Below are 17950 nucleotides of genomic sequence, written 5' to 3'. Positions count from 1 at the left end.
TCAGTTTTCTTGAGACGGTAATTTTTTGTCATCCGCAGATTAAAGTTCGTAAGAAATTGTACAACTGTTACACTGGGATGGCGCATTCAGTACGACTCAGGATATGAATATATGCAAGCGGTATTATTTTTTGTTATATGTATTGTGTGTAGGTCGAGGCCTTGTAATGGGCCGATTCCATCCAAAGAGTTCTAGAAAAGGATTGTTTCAGAAGAAAATTCTGAATACGAGCTGGTTAGACGACCTTTTAAATTATGATATGAGTGTCACCTCTAATGGCTTGATGTTCATAGCAAGTCCAATAAAAGTCTGTTAGGTGGTTCAAAAGTGGCACAGCCTATAGAACTCAACCTAGACCATTGTTATATTGTCCCATTGTTGCGAAAACCACGACAAACAGATTTACAGAAACGGACTGGCTTAAGGCGTTCTTTGCCCACGCTAGAGCATGAAGAGTACTCAACAAAAAGCAAGACAACGATTGTGACACCAATTAGGTAGCTACTACCCCGATCAAGACTCGAGCCGGATGCCTCCCGTGAAGGCTTCAGATGTACCAGATTATGCCTATCAGTTTACATCAGCATGCTGTCCGAAAGGAAACACGCTTGTAATGAACGAGTAAACTCTTTTTGTCATGTTGGGATGCAAACACTATAGGCTGAAACTATGTCTTTTATGGTAAGATGTATAGCAGCCTTTTATCATCTCTAGGTGTAGGGTCTGCATGCTTCTGACAGGCGCTCATTGGACCTTGAGAATGTCAACTCCTGAGTCCGAGTAGCAAGTGATTGGGGTCCAGGGACATCACCAATAAAGGCGACTTTAAATCTGTACTTGCTCGTAAAATAAGCTTTATTGAATTGGGAGTTCAGAGGTGAAATATTAAAGAACGGATGTCTTGGTGTAATAGAGCGACCAAGGTGAACGATGGTACTACATCGACTCGCCTTTCGAGGTTGTACTGGGGAGTTTTTGCTTTCATGGCAGAAATATTACATGAAATTTGTTATGGGACTATTTAGTGAACTAACTTCATGGAAAAATGTCGTATTTCAGAACACTAGAGCCGAACCGCTGATTCCTATTCTCAGACGCACGAATCTCGTCCATACCGTCACATCTTTAAGATACCTTAAATCTGTCTTGACTCGTCTACACCTCTGTCTCACTAGTAATTTTTCTCGTACAGCTTTTCCGACAAAAATTTTGGAAGCAATTCTCAGCTCCAACCATTGCTACATTCATTACCAAATCATCTTTGGGATAGCTGCAGTGAAGTCTTCTCTAGCACTGAATCACAAAGTGCCAGTATTACGAGACCTAAGGCAGTCTCGTCGGGACTGATTCTAGCTGCCTGTGCCCTTTATGATGGAGACATACAGCCTCCTCAACTTTGTAGCTTCATTCACATTAATGTGAACGATCGATCGCGAATTTATTGAGTCACTCATTTTTATGTTACGGTTTCTGAAAAGTGTATAAATTTTATTTTTTCAAACTTAATAACACTATTAATAGCTCATATTGGGCTGTGTATGGTCGGTGATGACTAAGTAATTAGTTGAAAAGGATGTGGAAGGAACCAGTCGTGGACTTCTTTAGTGTAGCCTACTATCTGGGAACCGAATTTTGACCAGGGACCCCCCAGAGTGCTAACCATTCGATTTCGACGTTTTCTCTTGTGTAACTAGCAAGGACCCGTGATGTTGACTTTTTGGAATATACGTGCCGTTCTGTCTGCAGTTATTGGCAGGACTTGAACACGTAGAAACGACAGACCTTCAGAAGATAACACTGATGGAACGGGCGAAGTGACGGGAAGTTAATGCGGGAACTGGGAATTGAGGTTGAAGTGTGGGGGGTGCATGCGGCCTGATTGCTGGATGGGAGGGTTGGTTGGTTGGTTCTTGGTTGCAGTTCTTTGTCGCTTTTCCCTCAAAGTGCTCCTGAGGGATGCTGTATGTATGCAGGGAAAGAGTTGCAGGCCATTTCGTGAATTTTTATGTTCTGGCGGTTAGACATTAGATTCAACGTTTTAACACCGCGGATACTAATTTGGGACTCTGAAATAATTCAAGGTTCAACGTACGGGAACAACAGATTGTTGAGTCATACATTGAGTCTGTAGTTTGTAAATGGGGCTTCAAAATGTTCATATTCTTGTAGAACATGGAAATATGTAAGTAGGCTACGTAATGGCACTGCAAAATGCAATGCTATTAGACCTTTAACCTATTGAAATTGTTTTTTATTACCGCGATTCACAAATGGACGCTGTTGAATAACTTATTTTTAATGAAGATATAATAATACCCTGAAGATGATAATCGTCTACAAGGCTACACGCTGCCATCACCCATAAGTTTAATCTTTGAAGAATGAGAGGTTTGAAAGATGAGATTAGTATTAAAATAATTAAGTAGCTTGAAGTCATTTAAACAGCCTTATATTTTGTGTGATCGTACTGAATATTCGAGTTTCATAAGAGTTGTGAGATTTACTGAATAGTTGTGAAATTATTAGCTTCTCAAAAATGATTATGCTTCGTAGAGTTAAATATTTAGCTTAGATTGAAAGGAGTGTGAATAACATGCCTGTGGGTTCCTTGTTGAGACAAGTGACAGAATTTTATGGACGGAATATCAGTTCATCGCTAGGTGTGTGGTTTTCTAGGACAGCCAAAGAATGTGGATATCCACTCCCACAGCCAGCCGGGTTTGAACGCGCGTTGCCAAGGTTTAACAGCACTCATGCGTGGCGCTTATGATGCCTGCGTCCCTTTTAAAATACGTTATCTGAGTAAAATTATTGATTACTAGGTTTTTAATTGCACTGTTTCAACGACAGAACTTATACGTATCATAGAATATGCAAAGATGAAATAAGTGCTGATTGTGTAAGGATTTGGAAGGTAACGCCTGTGACCGATTTCAAGATAATAATCCTGGCATTGAGGAATGCCACGAAAATCTTAACCAGAATGGGCAGTAATCCTGTCGGTATTCGAACCGGTTATACTCTGAGTACAAGCCCAGAACGTTACCGTTACGTTAATCTACTCGCTAAGCCTACTGTCTATATAGAAGTAACTTTCATACTTAATTGTACGTATGCTTAATGAAGCATGAGGAAACGTACTAATGTCGTGGTGCTTAATTAAGCACAGTTTTGTAGGCTTAAGTAATCTGTCGTTTGTTGAATACTATCGAGAATTTTTAACGTTTTGATCGTAATGAGCTACGATAAAATTTGGCTTACAGATATCTAGAACAATGGTTTTTAACGTTCTTGAATCTCAACTTAAATAGAAATCAAGTCCTTGTTGTTTTTTGTCCGTCTTGTAGGCTATATAAGCCTACATGTATTTGTTTACTATTTTATTAATTTTTAAAGTAAGTACAAGGCAAATACAAATCTATTTATGTGCCCGCGAACAGAGGCCTACCTCTTGAGAAGCACTTCACTTCTTCGAAATGTAACCTATTGCCGTAAATTTTGTGTAGGGACCCGGACATACTTTTAAATAAGCCTAGCTGCTTTGAATGTTTTAAAATTATCTTTTTTAGGGGGGGGGGGGAAACGACGACTCATCATAGTCACAGTGAATGCCAACCATCAGGCTTAAACTTAACTCACTTCATTTCACATGTCGAAAACTGTTTCTGCAAGGTCAATTTTAGTATTAGGCTTATCCTTCCATCTCTGTCTCCATGTCCAATAGACGATAGACATAGCTAGCATTAAGCCCATATAACCGCGCAGAACAATGACATGTGAGAAGAAGATAAACCGATAATGTAACGTAAGAATAATAATAACAACAGTAAGTTGCCTTCGTATCTAAGCACCACTCCACGAAGGCGTGAAACGGCACGGCCTCGGAGTCCATTTAGCCGCGTTAGCTGGAGAAGAAATCCTCATCCTGCCTGGAATCGAATACCAGTCATGGTGATAACAAAAATTATAATAGTAGCAAATTCCCCAGTTGTCACTGAGACCCTTACGCCTGGCTTTCTACTGAGACGCCCGCTTCCGCGGGTTGAGAAGCAGCGCTCTAGAGTGAGGTACTTCCTGGATCCTACGTAGTAGGAAGGTGACTGGCTTTGAAAGTTCGTGTTAGATCTGCTTGATACCCCACACAGTGAGATTATTCTTTTTTTTCGAAATACTGAATGCCTAACCGTTGACAGTGGTCGGTTATCTCTTACCTTTGTGGGGAACGTCGTCTGAGGAAAGACTCATCGAGTGGTGAGCCGTGGGGGGCCATGGCGCCGTGGCCGAGCCCAGCTGGTGATGCCCCTGTGCCGGCAGAATGGTGGCGGCGGATAGGGGGTGGCTACCCTGGAGCATAAACTGCACCGTCTCCACCCCCCTGTCTCGCCAAGCTGGACAGTCTGCTCCCACACCAACCAAGGATCTAGAAAATTGAAGCAGAACTTTCTTAGAAGATTTTGAAATTTTTATCTAGAAAATTAAGTTGATCGGGAGGGATCTGGTGTAAAGTACCGCTGTGTTAGATAAACGAAATGTGACAACACTGTGACGACCGCCACGTTGACGCTTGGATTAAGTAACATTGAAATCCAGTACTGTACTGCTTTCCCAGGTCAGCTTTTTTCTTTGTTAGTGGAGGTCAGTGGCGTGTCTTTTCACAAGTAATTTCTGTGCATTAAGTGGTCATACAAAATGTCCAGGTGCAGAAATAATATGTTTGTTTGTGAATTTTGCAAATGGAGCGTTGATACAATGTGTCTACCATTTTAAAGTGACAATGAGTTTCGTAGACAGACAATAAAGTGTTTTCTTTCAGACGTACGGCATTTCGCAATGGATGAAAGATATTTCAAACAAAAAATGTGAAATTTTGAATCACATTGTGAACGTGTGGTTTGGGTTACACACATTTTCTATCACTTCTCACAAAGAAATGCTTACTTTGTGCAATGTACATATATGCCATCTTTATTTAGAGTTATAGTCCTGTTTCTTAATTCTAGAAACTGGAAGTGCTTTCAAATTGTATATGTCGCATTAATGACCATTATCTTCAGTTTCTCCAAGTCGTGTTTCAACAATGAATAAAAAATTACTCTCTTAACTATCCTAAGCAGCAGGGGCGAAAAACATATTCTCTTCTACTCTGTTTATAAGGAAATCCAATAATTGGAAACCAACTGGGGTAGTTAATGATTAATATTTCTTTAAAGGTATTAGTCTACAAGTTAATTCCAAACACAGACCTTGTCTGTGAAATGACACACAGCTTCCTACAGATTCCGAACGTTGGGAGATCTTATTGTTGATGTTACAGCATGACTGGAACAGCGTCAGACAAAATCAATAACGCAATCCGTTTACGGAAAGCAAAAAAGAAATGTTTAGTTGTTTTATAAATGTCTTTAGAACGGTCTCGGGTTTCATTATTTCGCCTCAATAAAATAATTTCATTATTTTTGCAGGCTTGAGTTTATAAGAGAAATGCTGGTGTTGAATGTCCTCTTTCTGGAGTTACGTTTATAATAACTGAGAGGGCTATTTAAAGACGTAGCCCTGTGGAACTAAAAATTTCATTACCGTGTCAACAAGATCCTGTATCTGGACCTTATCCTGAGTTAGATGAATAAAGTCCACCCCCTCACACGCTTATGGTATTGGGAAATGTAATTTTCCGAGTACATCATTAAGCCATTGAGTCTGAGGAAGATTCATTTATGGGGATTAGGCAGTGTACAGGGTTCAGCTAGTAGCAGCATTATACTTAGCAAGCCCCTGTATGGATGAACAATACGCACCCTGACTTGCCCTCACATTACGCGCCCGCTTCACTTAATTCTTGCACATCGGCAGTGTGACTTGGAGGTCATTAATTAGTAGCTGGATTCAAATGGAAGTATCGCTGTTGTCGTATCAGTAGTAATTAAATCCTTAAAACGAACAGTGTGCTTCATGCCTTTAGAAATGCCATTTTTATTCGGCTTTGCTTGAGTACTGGTGCAGTGAATATTGCTCTTAGTTTTTTTTTGTATAAAGATATGTGCCACGTTTTTGGAATTGTTGAACGGAGTTCTTTATTGAACTTAATTATTAGAATTTTCATTTATACTGTTTTATATTGTGAATCGCATCTCTGAAACTACACACGACGTTTTGGTGTTAATTGTTTTAAAAGGTACAGTTATTAAATTCATAGAGAAATGCTAATGGTCATGTTTAGGAAGACTACAGATTGACATGTCCGATCCCTCCTAAAAAAATATTCAGTACGAGAACTAGTCACCTGAAGATTTAATTTAATAATAGTGTTGATTAATCGACAGTCAATCAGACAATTGTAATTATTATGCCCGTATGATCCAGAACAGGCCCTCTATATTTCAACACTCAGTAAATTTATTGACCCATATAAAACAAAAAGGACACTAGAAGAAGACGAAGACATTACGCCTGTTCGACACTGCACGAAAATACTGCCAAAATAAACAGAAATATAAAGAATGTAACTTCATGCACCTTTTTACTATTTACCACTGTTATGTCACATGGTGATAAGACTGGTAACTAGCAAGTAGATCGCTTTATGCATTAAATCTTATTTGGTCTCATAGCATGTACCAGACAGAGGGTACGCGGAGGGAAATATAAACGACAAGAAGAATATTGTATTATTTAAAGCCCGCTAATTCCAATAAAGTTTTCTATTTTCAGAATATTTCAACAAAATGTTAGATCTGCGATTTATTGAAACCGGTATCATTTGTAACCGCCTGTTTCTAATTGAGCTTAGATCCATTATGCGTTCACAACTAACGGACATCAAGTATAGAACTTACTAAATAGGGTGATTACTGCCAGTGAAATTGCGTTGAATTAGCGAGCTTCAGGCAGGTTACACAAGGGCGTATAGGAACCACTTGTGTTTAGTGAATGTTGACATGGATGGTAATAGAAATCAGAACCACTTAAAGCAATGAGTTGCCGTTGAACCAGTGCCACAAATTAGATGCGCTTAGTTAGAGCTGCTCTATTTGCTGGCTTGTAGTTAACTGCACAGTAGACACACATAAAAGGCAGCTGCTGAGATTAAGATATTGTAATTAACATAACGTTGTGACCCAAAATTTCTCAAACTATAACATTTTAACGTGTTTATTTGTATGTGACAGACACAGAAATATAACGGATGTTTACCAACTTTGTGTTTTTTGAATATAAGTTTGCATTATGTTCATTTTAACAGTATCATCCAGATTACACTGTGGCCTATCAATGTCAGTAAAATAACTCAGAAAATATACCCTACAAGAACAAAATGTTTTTCTTCTCGTGTTAGTCTAGAAGTAACTTTTGCATCGGTAATAATATTACGAGTTTCAAATAGGCCAATGTTTACATAAAATTTTAGTCACTCGATTAAAATATGAATACATTGACATTGTAGACGCCGAAAATACTTCAAAAGCGTATAGTCGAAAGAAAGTTTATCAGGTATTATAAAAGTGTTCTTGCAACCAATTTCTTTCCGTAAAGGGAAGTGTCAGCCGTTGCTTCGATACGTATGCAATTTTATCGATGTTATGTTGTTTTGCCTGTAATTATAGCTCTGCCATTTTAAAAACTTACATTAGTTGGTTTCAGGTCTCTGGTAGTAATGTAGACTTATGATAAATATTTCTTTATTTTTAATTATTCAGGTCGTATTATCAAAATCTGCTAAGGAAACTGACATGAAGCGTTTCTTATTTTGTTGTTTGATAATTTGTTGAATCTTTGTAGTTTAAGAAGTATAAAGTGTTTTCTTATTGACATTAATTGCACTGTAACACCTGTGTAAGAGAAACATGTAATTATACCTAACGGTATTTGTAATTAAACACGTTTTTCGTATTATAAAGTTATCATAATAAAGGTGACTCTTATTTAAGACTACAGGACTTCATATAGTTAAACGTCTTAAGTTATTACCATTAGAAAAATTGTCTCATATTTAAAATACAGCTAGCGACAGAACTCAGTGATCAGTTATCCTGCAGGCACTGGGACCATACTTATAATTAGTTGAATGCCTTAATACAAATTAGTTAATCAGACAGCTATTTAAAGAAGCGACCAACTATTATGCAGTACGAGAAAATGCTAGCAATTTCTCATTATAAAACGAGAAGGCAAATTGGACAACAGGAGCTTTATAAGCTGATGTGGGTTATAAAACAATGGTACAGCAGCCGTCAAGGAAACGTCAAAAGTGTGGGTAATTATGACTACAGGAAAGACCCCATGGCCACTCCTGCATCAAGTTTCTTTCACTGTTTAGCAATACAAGAGCAAGTGCTCATTTTTGCTGCTGGTAAGAAGTCTGAGACAAACAGCGCCTTTCCATTGTCTTCCTGTTTAAGCTAAATTTAATAGCATTTGAAGGGTGTGGACAGAGCTCGGAAAATCACTCCTGGTAGCTGAAGTCCGATTCAGAGGTTTCGTAGATCGAATTCGTTGTGTACACTGAGACATCAAGTGTTTTATTTTAACAGTAAAATACATTTTATTTGATGAAGCTTATGGGGTGATGTAGGACGCTCATGTTCAGGGTTGATTTCTTTGGGATTGAGAAAATCTGTTTTGAGGTCCTATACGAGCATCAAGAACTCAGAAAAAGTACGGAAAATCTGTCGTGGAGTTTCAACAATGATTTAAGTTAAGTGACAAAATTAAAACTCTTGAGACTATTTAATAAATTAAGATAAAGAACTAGGCCAAATTGTACTAAATTAAATTTGAATGTTTACGGTGATGAAAATGCTGATTGTTGTCTTCTGGGTCATGAGGCTGTGCAGTCTTATGAGTTGTTACCAACGTTTCGAGGGAGCGTATCATTTCCATCTTCAGGGCAGAAGTGGAGGTGGAGGTTATACGTTCTTCCAAAACGTTGATAGATAACAACTTAGAGCATTACAGGATAACCAGTCCACAGTTGTAGTTTGTATTTTAAGTTACGTTAATATAAATAAGGTGGTTAAAAACTGAACATAGTGTAGTTGAATTACAACATGCCCGTGGTTCGTATGCGGCCCGAGAAGGTATGTTGTGCGGCATTCTTAGATAAACGCAGGCTTAACAAAACAAAAATACATAACTTTCGACAGGATTGCAAAAAACAACAGAAATATAACTTATAAATAACAAATTTAAGTGTTATTTTCAGATTTTCACGTCCCTTTTCGCTTTTTTATTGCTCTTAGAATTAAAGTATTTATAAATTTTAAACAATAAAATTAACAATTACGCAGATATTATTATGGCGCTAAAATTAATTAAGACATATAATCCTTAATAATTTTTAATGTTGTACTCTGTTAAACCATTCCTTCGCTTGACGTCGCGACACGCGTCACAAATAAGGAGCGGATTTGTGTTATCCGTATTTGTACCAGGAGTAGTACTGTATTGCATATCTCGTCCATACGCTCATACTCTTTCTTTATCTAACACACTTTATAATATCGGATGATAGTGTAATGCAGTTATTAAAATTCTGTTATTTTTTATTTATGTTGTCCGATCACTTTCTTCGGCGCAATGTCCACAAACGCCCTCGGTCGACGTTCTTTGTCAGGGTCATGTAGTGAACGTTTCGTATATTATGTAGGTCTACATTCATCCATCTTAATTATTTATGTGTGTGACAAATAAACGACTTATCTTTTTCAACCATAAATTTTTCATCTTTGCTGCCAAGAGCTTGTGAATTATGGCGACTGATGAAGATTACCAGCAAATATTTCGTAACAGCTACACGTACTAGTGTTTCGACAAAAATTGTTTCTCACTGACTTGTGCCATGGCTTCAGTTTTATAGATAAACAATCTAAGCTGTTCCTGTGAAACTAGAAAAATAATCAATTTATTTGCAATAAGAAATGTAGGAAAGCTGTCGTGACGCGCAATAAGTTACGTTTGTACAAAAGATTTATAAAATCTGAATCGTGTTGATTTTCCCTTAAGAACGACGTATAAAAGATTAATTTGACATAAGACTTGAAGATTAATGTTGGCTTAAACGTAAACTCCACAGTATACAGTGGAAGGAAACTGAATGACGTTGTTTGAAATATCTGAAGTGACGGAACCTACTTTTCAAATTTTTGGTAATTGAAGTCTAATTTGTGATGCTAACTTAAGCAAGCGCCGAAACACCAAATGAGCGATGTTGCCTGCATATAGAAGTTCCTAGAACTTGAATTTGATTGTTAAAGTGTTCATTCACTTTGTCTGCGTAAGTTATGAACATTTTAACCTTATTCAAATAAAAACGAGTTTTCTAATACGTTAGGATCCGAATGTATTTGAACTGGTGATTTGCAGGGAAGGTGCAAATTAGGCCTATGTTTAAAATCTGCGGTTTTATGAAAATATAAGGATAATAGTGTTATCTTTGAAACGACCATAGGTTAATGTATTGTGGCTTTAAACGTTTGTGTAACTGGAACCTTAAAATCTAGCTGACATTTTAATTTTAGTGCTATTCGCATGAATTAAACTACGGATTTTGAAACTCGAAGAAGTATGGGCCAAATTACTTATAGGAGGATTAAATATGCCCCTGTTCCGTTAAGATGATTGTAAAATATAATTATGCTACGCCTGTATGTAGTCTTTGTACAAACTACAGTATGTAGCCTTATAGCTTTTCTATGTCTTAGTTTCGTAAAGTGTGGAGAACGTATTTAGGATTGTGAATCTGGTGTTCTTTGTTATAAAATTTATAACATTTACTGTTTAAGAGTAGATCTGAAGCAGCATAGATAATACAAATTTAAGACATAACTAGTACTTTCGTTCCAGTACAGTATTTTACAACACCGGTATATAGTTCTGTATTTGTAGGCCAACAAAAATGAAAATCGCCTAACCAGTCCGAATTATGAAACAAAAACCTGGGTTATAAAAGGTCATTAAATGACACAGAACATATGTAGCATAAGTTGAAACATTTTTTATTTAATTTCAAGTTTAATTAGCTCGGTATTCATATGGTAAAGAGACATAACTTCCTGTGCTTGGAACTGACTTTATTTTATACTAAAATATAAGAGTTAACGATCTACTGTCAATTCACATCACAAAACATAATCAGGATGTGATAAACATGTTTCTAGTTTCGGTTAACTTATTTTGTTTTATTTTATGTATTATGACATTTTTAACCTACAATAAAATATTTATTTTCTCAAAGTCTTTTAGAATGAAACGACAGATTTTTGAGAGTGGATTATTCTACTTTTCTTAGAGCGAAGAAACAATTAGTTTTTGATACAAATGTTTTCGTTTTGTGATAACTGTACTTACAGACAAAGTGGTGAAAGACAGGTAGTAGGTGCAAAGTGCCTGTTTGTTTTCACTGCTACCAAACTGATATGAGGGCACGTGGACGCGTCATCTTCAGTTGCTGTCCTTTCTTCCACGACACAGCCAAGCCCTTACTTTATCACCTGTCTTGTTCTTTTGACGCTTCGGCCACTGTGCGTCTCCGCACCAATCCTTGCAGAAAAGCAGGAGGATCGTCTCTAAGCAGTTTCTAAGACGTGCACACATTCCACTTTAAAACACGACATCTTAATTCTCCTTATTAAAACAAGTGTAAAAGTATGTTTCAGAAAATAGATTCAATGGACTTTAATTTTCTAATTGCGGATGCCTTTAACAGACGATAATTTAGGCAAACATTGCCCTTGAATGTACATTCTATATTCTGTTGTCTGCCTTCTTACGTATATTACAGTATAATCCAACACACTTTTTAACATGCAGGGATTACATGATCTGCTAAATAGTATAGCAATGTCAGTAAACGTAAAAGAACAGAGAGAAAACAAAATATGTGTTTAACAAGAAATGTCAGTGAAAGCCTTTATGATATTCGAAAATGTGATTAAGAACGCCGTAGTCTCACTTTTTATACTTTATTGCACACACATTGCAGTTTCCGTCGGTTTCGCTTAGTGACACACTTTTACTTTCCACACGTGTCCACACGTCTGTTATCGTCCGTGATAAGTGAACAAAGTGCGAGTTGTAATTCACGAGACGCAAAGTTTGGCGCGCTTGTGGCCGGCTTGGTCCCGATCGCCGTGTCGAACTAACGAGACGTACCGAACTGATCTCTTTACACGTAGGGCCCTGATCCTCCCCTCGATAGCCCAGCGTGTGTGCGTGCGTGCGTGCGTATATTTCCTCTCGCAGTTCCGTCCGTCCGGTTTGCCTGACCTGAACCTCTCATTCATCAACCCTGCTACAGACTCCTGTCGATCTCCCACCCCTCTCATGTTCTCTCTCCCTTTTCACTGGAAAATTTCTTATCTTACCCTCTCTCTTAATATCACTCCTTTCTCATATATTCTCTATCTTGTTCTATCCAAGTAACCCTCCATTTTTTCCTTCTTCATCCCGCCAAAAATTATCCCTTATTTGTTTCTCACTTTGTTTTTCGGAAAAGCACCCCTCTGCTGAGCATGCTGGGTGTTGAGATATGAGAAAGGGGAGCTAAAAGAGGGTGAGAATAATGAAGGGAGGGTGATAAAGAAAAAAGGATGGTTGGAAGTGTAGGGGATGACAGGATTTAAGGGGTAAACCAATCAGAAAGCCAGTATACGGACGGATGGTCCAATGGGATCTAGTTTATAAACGGAGGGGGTTGTGATAGTAGTGGGGGGAAGGAGAGTGAGATGGGAAGCATTGATTCTTAAATGCTGAATGCTTATTCGTGCGGAAGGACCACGAGAGGGCGCAGTGGGTGTGAGAGATGCTGGTTCCAGTTACAGCCGCTGGAGAGAGATGTAGTCTGCAGTCGAGATGCCCAGTAGTACTGTCGAGACGCGAGAGATGCCATGGCGCTGTCCGAGGCCTTGCCTTGCGTACACGGTTTATTTGAAGTAAAATAGTCGTTAGACCTTATACTACGTACATTTCTGAGACATCAGCACATACATGAATCGATTTGGATGTAGATATGACGACAGAAATTGGATTGTTGAACAAGAAATTGTTCATGTCCATGTTTTCACAGAAGAGTTTTAGGCTATTGTGTTTATGAGATAAACTAAACTATACTAAAATTTTAGGCCATACCTACAAGAAAACATACTCACCGCTGTGAAAACCTCAAATCTTATATCTTTCATGTCCGCTACAGAGATGACTTGTTCAAAAGTAATAGTATTACCGAAAGCAGCCCGGTAACCAAACGAAATAAGAAATGCACTTTGTGGGCGAGATCTTGCGGCATTGCCCACTGAATAATATGACAGCTGAATGCTAGTTAGACAGACAGATAGTTATCGTACTCTGTAGTGAAGAGTTAAATCACTATTTCTATATATTCATACGCATTTCAGGCGCCAGCACTCCAGTTATTGTATTTATCTCCTTACAAATATTTCAGCACACTGTCTGTCTTTATCTAAACTCTTGTTAAGACGAAATATATTGTCGTGGCCTATCATGAGCGACGTTCCGTCATGACTCTGAGGAGAAAACGAAATAAGAATACCTCAGTCAGAATAACCCGCCTCCAGGATGAAAACATAATCTGGCGCTTTTCAGGTGTGAAAATCGCTACTAGGGCTGACGGATGGTCAAATTTTATAATCGATCAGTCGTTTACTGGGTTAATGATCTATTAGTTTACATTAGTTTGGTAAAAGCTCGTGTTGTTAGAAATATGTAAAATATGCCAGTTGATTTTTTAGTGTTTATGTTATTATCTCCTCACAGTGAAGTTTTCTCCTTCGTCCTTATAGTTTGTCCCCTTTGGATCTATATTCTCTTCAGTTATAGAATAATACTGACAAATCACAATACTTATTTATTTAAAATAATGCAGTAATATGAAATTTATTATAATAAGTAACTATTAGTTCTTTATTTTAATAAGCATAGTCTTAATCGTTGGATGAATTAATCTTGACAGACTTTCTTCCTACCATATTAACTTTATTGAATGTACATCAGAGGGACCTCATGGGCTTGATTAGAGACCTCGCCATAACAGACTGTTATGTTGTCTAACACGTCTGGCACAACAATAGATCGTCGCTACGAATTGTGAGCACTAGACGAAACCTCTGTGGCTGCCCTCGAAGAGTATTGCCCACACTCCAACAGCTGCTGGTTCCCTCATATCGCAGTTGCTATCATTATAGCAACGTGTGTGTTGTGGTAGACCGATATAATAACTTGAACAATTTTCCTCTCACAGAATAGAATATGTAAGTATGAGCAGTTTCATTTCAAATTCCAGTAGAAGGTACATTTATTGTAAGTTACTGGGTTTTGAATGTCACCCTTTACTTAGGTGACTCCATGTAAAAAACTCAGATTCCTCCCTGAGTCCCTATAAATGACTTCTTCCCTGAGTGTGTTTTATTTGTTGGCGGACACTATTTTTACAACTGCATGTTTTACGAAGTTGTCTGTTACCCGGCGGGAAAAAAAATGACATGGCGGTATATCGAATATGATTATAATACTCAGCTGTAGATTTGTATTGCCACAGATTTTGGTGGATGGTGGCTAGTTGAAACCTCTCTACGAAAACCGACCAATCAACCGCTCAACCTATACATTGTCTTTACAAGGTTAACTCGACATGTTGAAGTGTTTAGACTTTGTTAACTCGGGACGCTGTGCTCTGGTGTTCAAATTCAGTAGGCTGTGTGTTTACGAACAGTTTCCTTGGAAATAGGATGTCCTGCTGCCCTTCTTTTGGTGGAGAGTGACGTCAGCACGTTACGTACACTTGGGCGACTCGGTCCGTCGCTGGTACTCACGCATGCAGCACTAACGCGTTACGCTGCACATCAGATGGAGCAGCAGGGCTGCCTTCCAGTCAGTGGCAAACACCCCACGGTGGGTGATTCATTGCAGCATAAACTTTAAGCGCTTTGATAAAAACCCACGCTTGCAAACAAGTTTCAGACTTCAGCCTGTTGGCCTGTGGTGCTATTAAAACAACCACATGCCGTAACAGAATTTGCTGTTATTTCAGCCATTTCTGTAAAACGGAATGCACAGCTGTCTGCAGTTCAGTATTGTAAATTATGATGCAATTTTTATGTTGCATTTCTATCGTATTATAGCAGGAAGCATCGTAAAGCCATTTGATTGGCGTTCTGCAGGATTTCAAAGTATTGGGTACTGACGGATTTAATATCAGTCAAATCACCGTACAAATTTCATACGTCACATAACTCTTTGCGTTTGGATGTCTGCATACTTGTATCGCTACCATATGGAATGGCGTAAATTCGCTTCTAACTTTGCTAGGTAGGAGTGAATAGATATTAAATATTTGGAGCAGACTGGAACAAACGATGTCGAATTTTTATTCACGCAGATATTCGTCCAGCTGTACAATTTTTAGAGTAGCACACGTTGAATATTGACATGTGCATCATATGAACTAATTAATGTGAATAACTGCAAAACAAGAAAAATGCCATTTGTACTTTTTTTCCCGTCATCTGTAATATCGTGAAATGTTTTAAGGTCTTTACGCCTGACTAATTTTGTTTAGCTTACATTGACTACACACGTGTCGGAGAAGTTGCCGCATATACCCGGCGTTCCGTTTGATTGTACACCACGGAACAGACATCACTGCAGTACGGAATATCAGATTTAATTTCCAGATCAAGAGAAATGCGTATATATTTTTTTCTACTCCGAAACGTGAAGAAATGAGAAGCTGTGACAGGTCTGGGTTTACATGTTTGGATATTATTAAAATGAGTTTAAAAAATACGACGTGAAAATTTGGACTGAATTTATCTGGCGGGCTTTCGTGAAAGCAGTATGGACCTTCGGGTTGTATAAAAGGTAATACATTCATTGACTTACCACGCGACTTTCAGCTTTTGAAGGACTGTGCTACACGATGTTATAGATGAAATATTTTAATGTTCTACAGTAACTAATTCTGCCAATGTATATGAGACTTACAAAAAGAGAAGCCAGTTTAATCGCAGGCTGCTGTATAACAGAGTGTCAGGACTGTGTGGTGTCAGAGACATTAATCGGCCGAAGCTAATAAATGCAGCAAAATATATAATTTGAACTCTATCTCCTTAACCGCAGGATCGTAAAGGTTTATGCCGGTAGCATGCACTTGAAACACAAAACATAAGGTCGTCAGAAATTAAGGGCAAAGGCATCAGTAACAGTTCTGTGCGTGATATGTAACGGGTAGTAGTCACAGCATCCCCCTTTGAGTCACTACTGCCATCTGGGAACAGACATTAGAGATCAGAGCGGGAATCGGGTTGAATTGTTAGGCAGACAGTCATGTCTCAGGATCGGTAATGTAGGTTCCTCTATTATTGGCTCCCAGTTTGTTTGTAGATTCGTTCGTGAATTGTTTCATATATTGGAAGGTAATAGATTGTGGTGGAGTGATTAGCTGTTCTTATCGACCAACCTGACACCCAGCCATATAGTTTTACATTGAACTAACCTTGATAGAGATACTATTTTACTCTGAGTAGGCTAATGTGTTGTGAATATCAAGACGACGACGACGATGATTATTATTACATCGATTTTATCTGTTATATTCAAACAGAATTTTTGTGAGGACATCCTTGCAGTGCGATACTTGGAAGACGGAGAAGGATGAGGAAAAATAACATTAAAATATAATTTACGTGGTAAATTGGGAGGATTGTAGTCGAATGGGACTGAATCAGAACCGTGCATAATGGAGGGCTAAATACTAGGGGTTTGAATTTGCGAATTATATTACAATATAGTTTTATTTTATGTTTAATTTATTCAAATTAATTTATTTTCGGAAATTCTGGTTAAATACTCAGATAATTTAATTTATTAAAATTCTGGGATTGTGTAACTTCTAGCTTATGAAGTACGCATTTCAGTGGAGAATTAGACTCTGTGCGGGAGCGTGTGGCAAAGTAGTACTTCTGTGAGGCCACATTCACACGATGCATGATGGATGCACCGTCTGTGCTGAAAATATTATACCTACTTCTTGAGGTTATTATTAAGTTGGTGTATAAGTTAATAGTTGTATTTTATCCCTGAAATTTTGAAAGCTCTTTTGTACTAGAATCCACGAACTGTAATTGACCAAAATGTGTTTGAATTTAGATAGTACGATAAGAGGTCATTTAATTGTAGGGATAGAGGACTGTATTTTGCAGGACCCTATCTGGCGTCCAAACACTCTCCTACTGCAACATCCTTTCTTCAATCATTCCGGGTGTCTGATCCCATTTTCAATCTGATCAAATAGATGAAGCGCCCGGCGCGAGTCAGATGTTCAGCTTTTCTTCGTCCTTGTCTCTCCCCCCTCTTACAAACGTTCACCCCCCTTCAGAAATATAACATCATCTGCTCCCCTAGCCCCACATTATTCAGACTCTATATAAGTGCTCACTGTGATGACACTGTGTGTGTGTGTGTGTGCGTGTATAATACTGCGTGAGAAGTCTGTCACGCTTCTGTTTCGCTCTCCATTAGGATTAATTTTCTCTTCATGATGATCGGTCTCAGTTCCATCTCGATTTTCAGACATTGGTCATGCTCTTGAAAGTGAAAGCCTAACTTAAATTTTCTCAATAGGCTATATCATTTATCACAATGCTTATTACAAGGGCAGAAAACACAGTTTTTATATTGGAAAGTTCTCGCAATCCCAGCACACTGAAATTCCAGAAACGTTCTTCGCGCCGCATAACGCAGGTCATTTTAGAAAAAATTGGATCCGTTATAATTTTTGCCTTTTAGATATTTTTGCACAAATGCGATCCGACAGCATTGTTGCGTAGCGTATTTCGACAATGACTTTTCTTCCCATGTTTTCTCAGCTATGTTTTCCAATAGTGGGAAACAAGGGTTCTCATTCTATCGCAACAATGACCCTCAGCAATGTAGGCTGTCG

At 38.2% G+C, this 17950-nt stretch overlaps 1 protein-coding gene across 1 annotated transcript in view; it reads right to left on the bottom strand.

The window, feature by feature from the left end:
* Positions 1–17950, bottom strand: part of LOC110834286 (paired box protein Pax-6) — a 113901-nt gene that overhangs the window by 74852 nt on the left and 21099 nt on the right. The window contains exon 3 of the mRNA XM_087354129.1: positions 4212–4420. Within this exon, the coding sequence (XP_087210255.1) occupies positions 4212–4420 (209 nt within the window). The remainder of the gene's footprint in view (positions 1–4211; positions 4421–17950) is intronic.

This window comes from Zootermopsis nevadensis, unplaced genomic scaffold (assembly GCF_977971745.1).
Source record: "Zootermopsis nevadensis isolate Lab colony 2312 unplaced genomic scaffold, Znev_1.0 Znev_ptg000022l, whole genome shotgun sequence".
NCBI classification, from domain to species: Eukaryota; Metazoa; Arthropoda; class Insecta; order Blattodea; family Termopsidae; genus Zootermopsis; species Zootermopsis nevadensis.
Note: the sequence above shows the minus strand (reverse complement) of the source record. Positions and strands in the feature narration are given on the sequence as shown.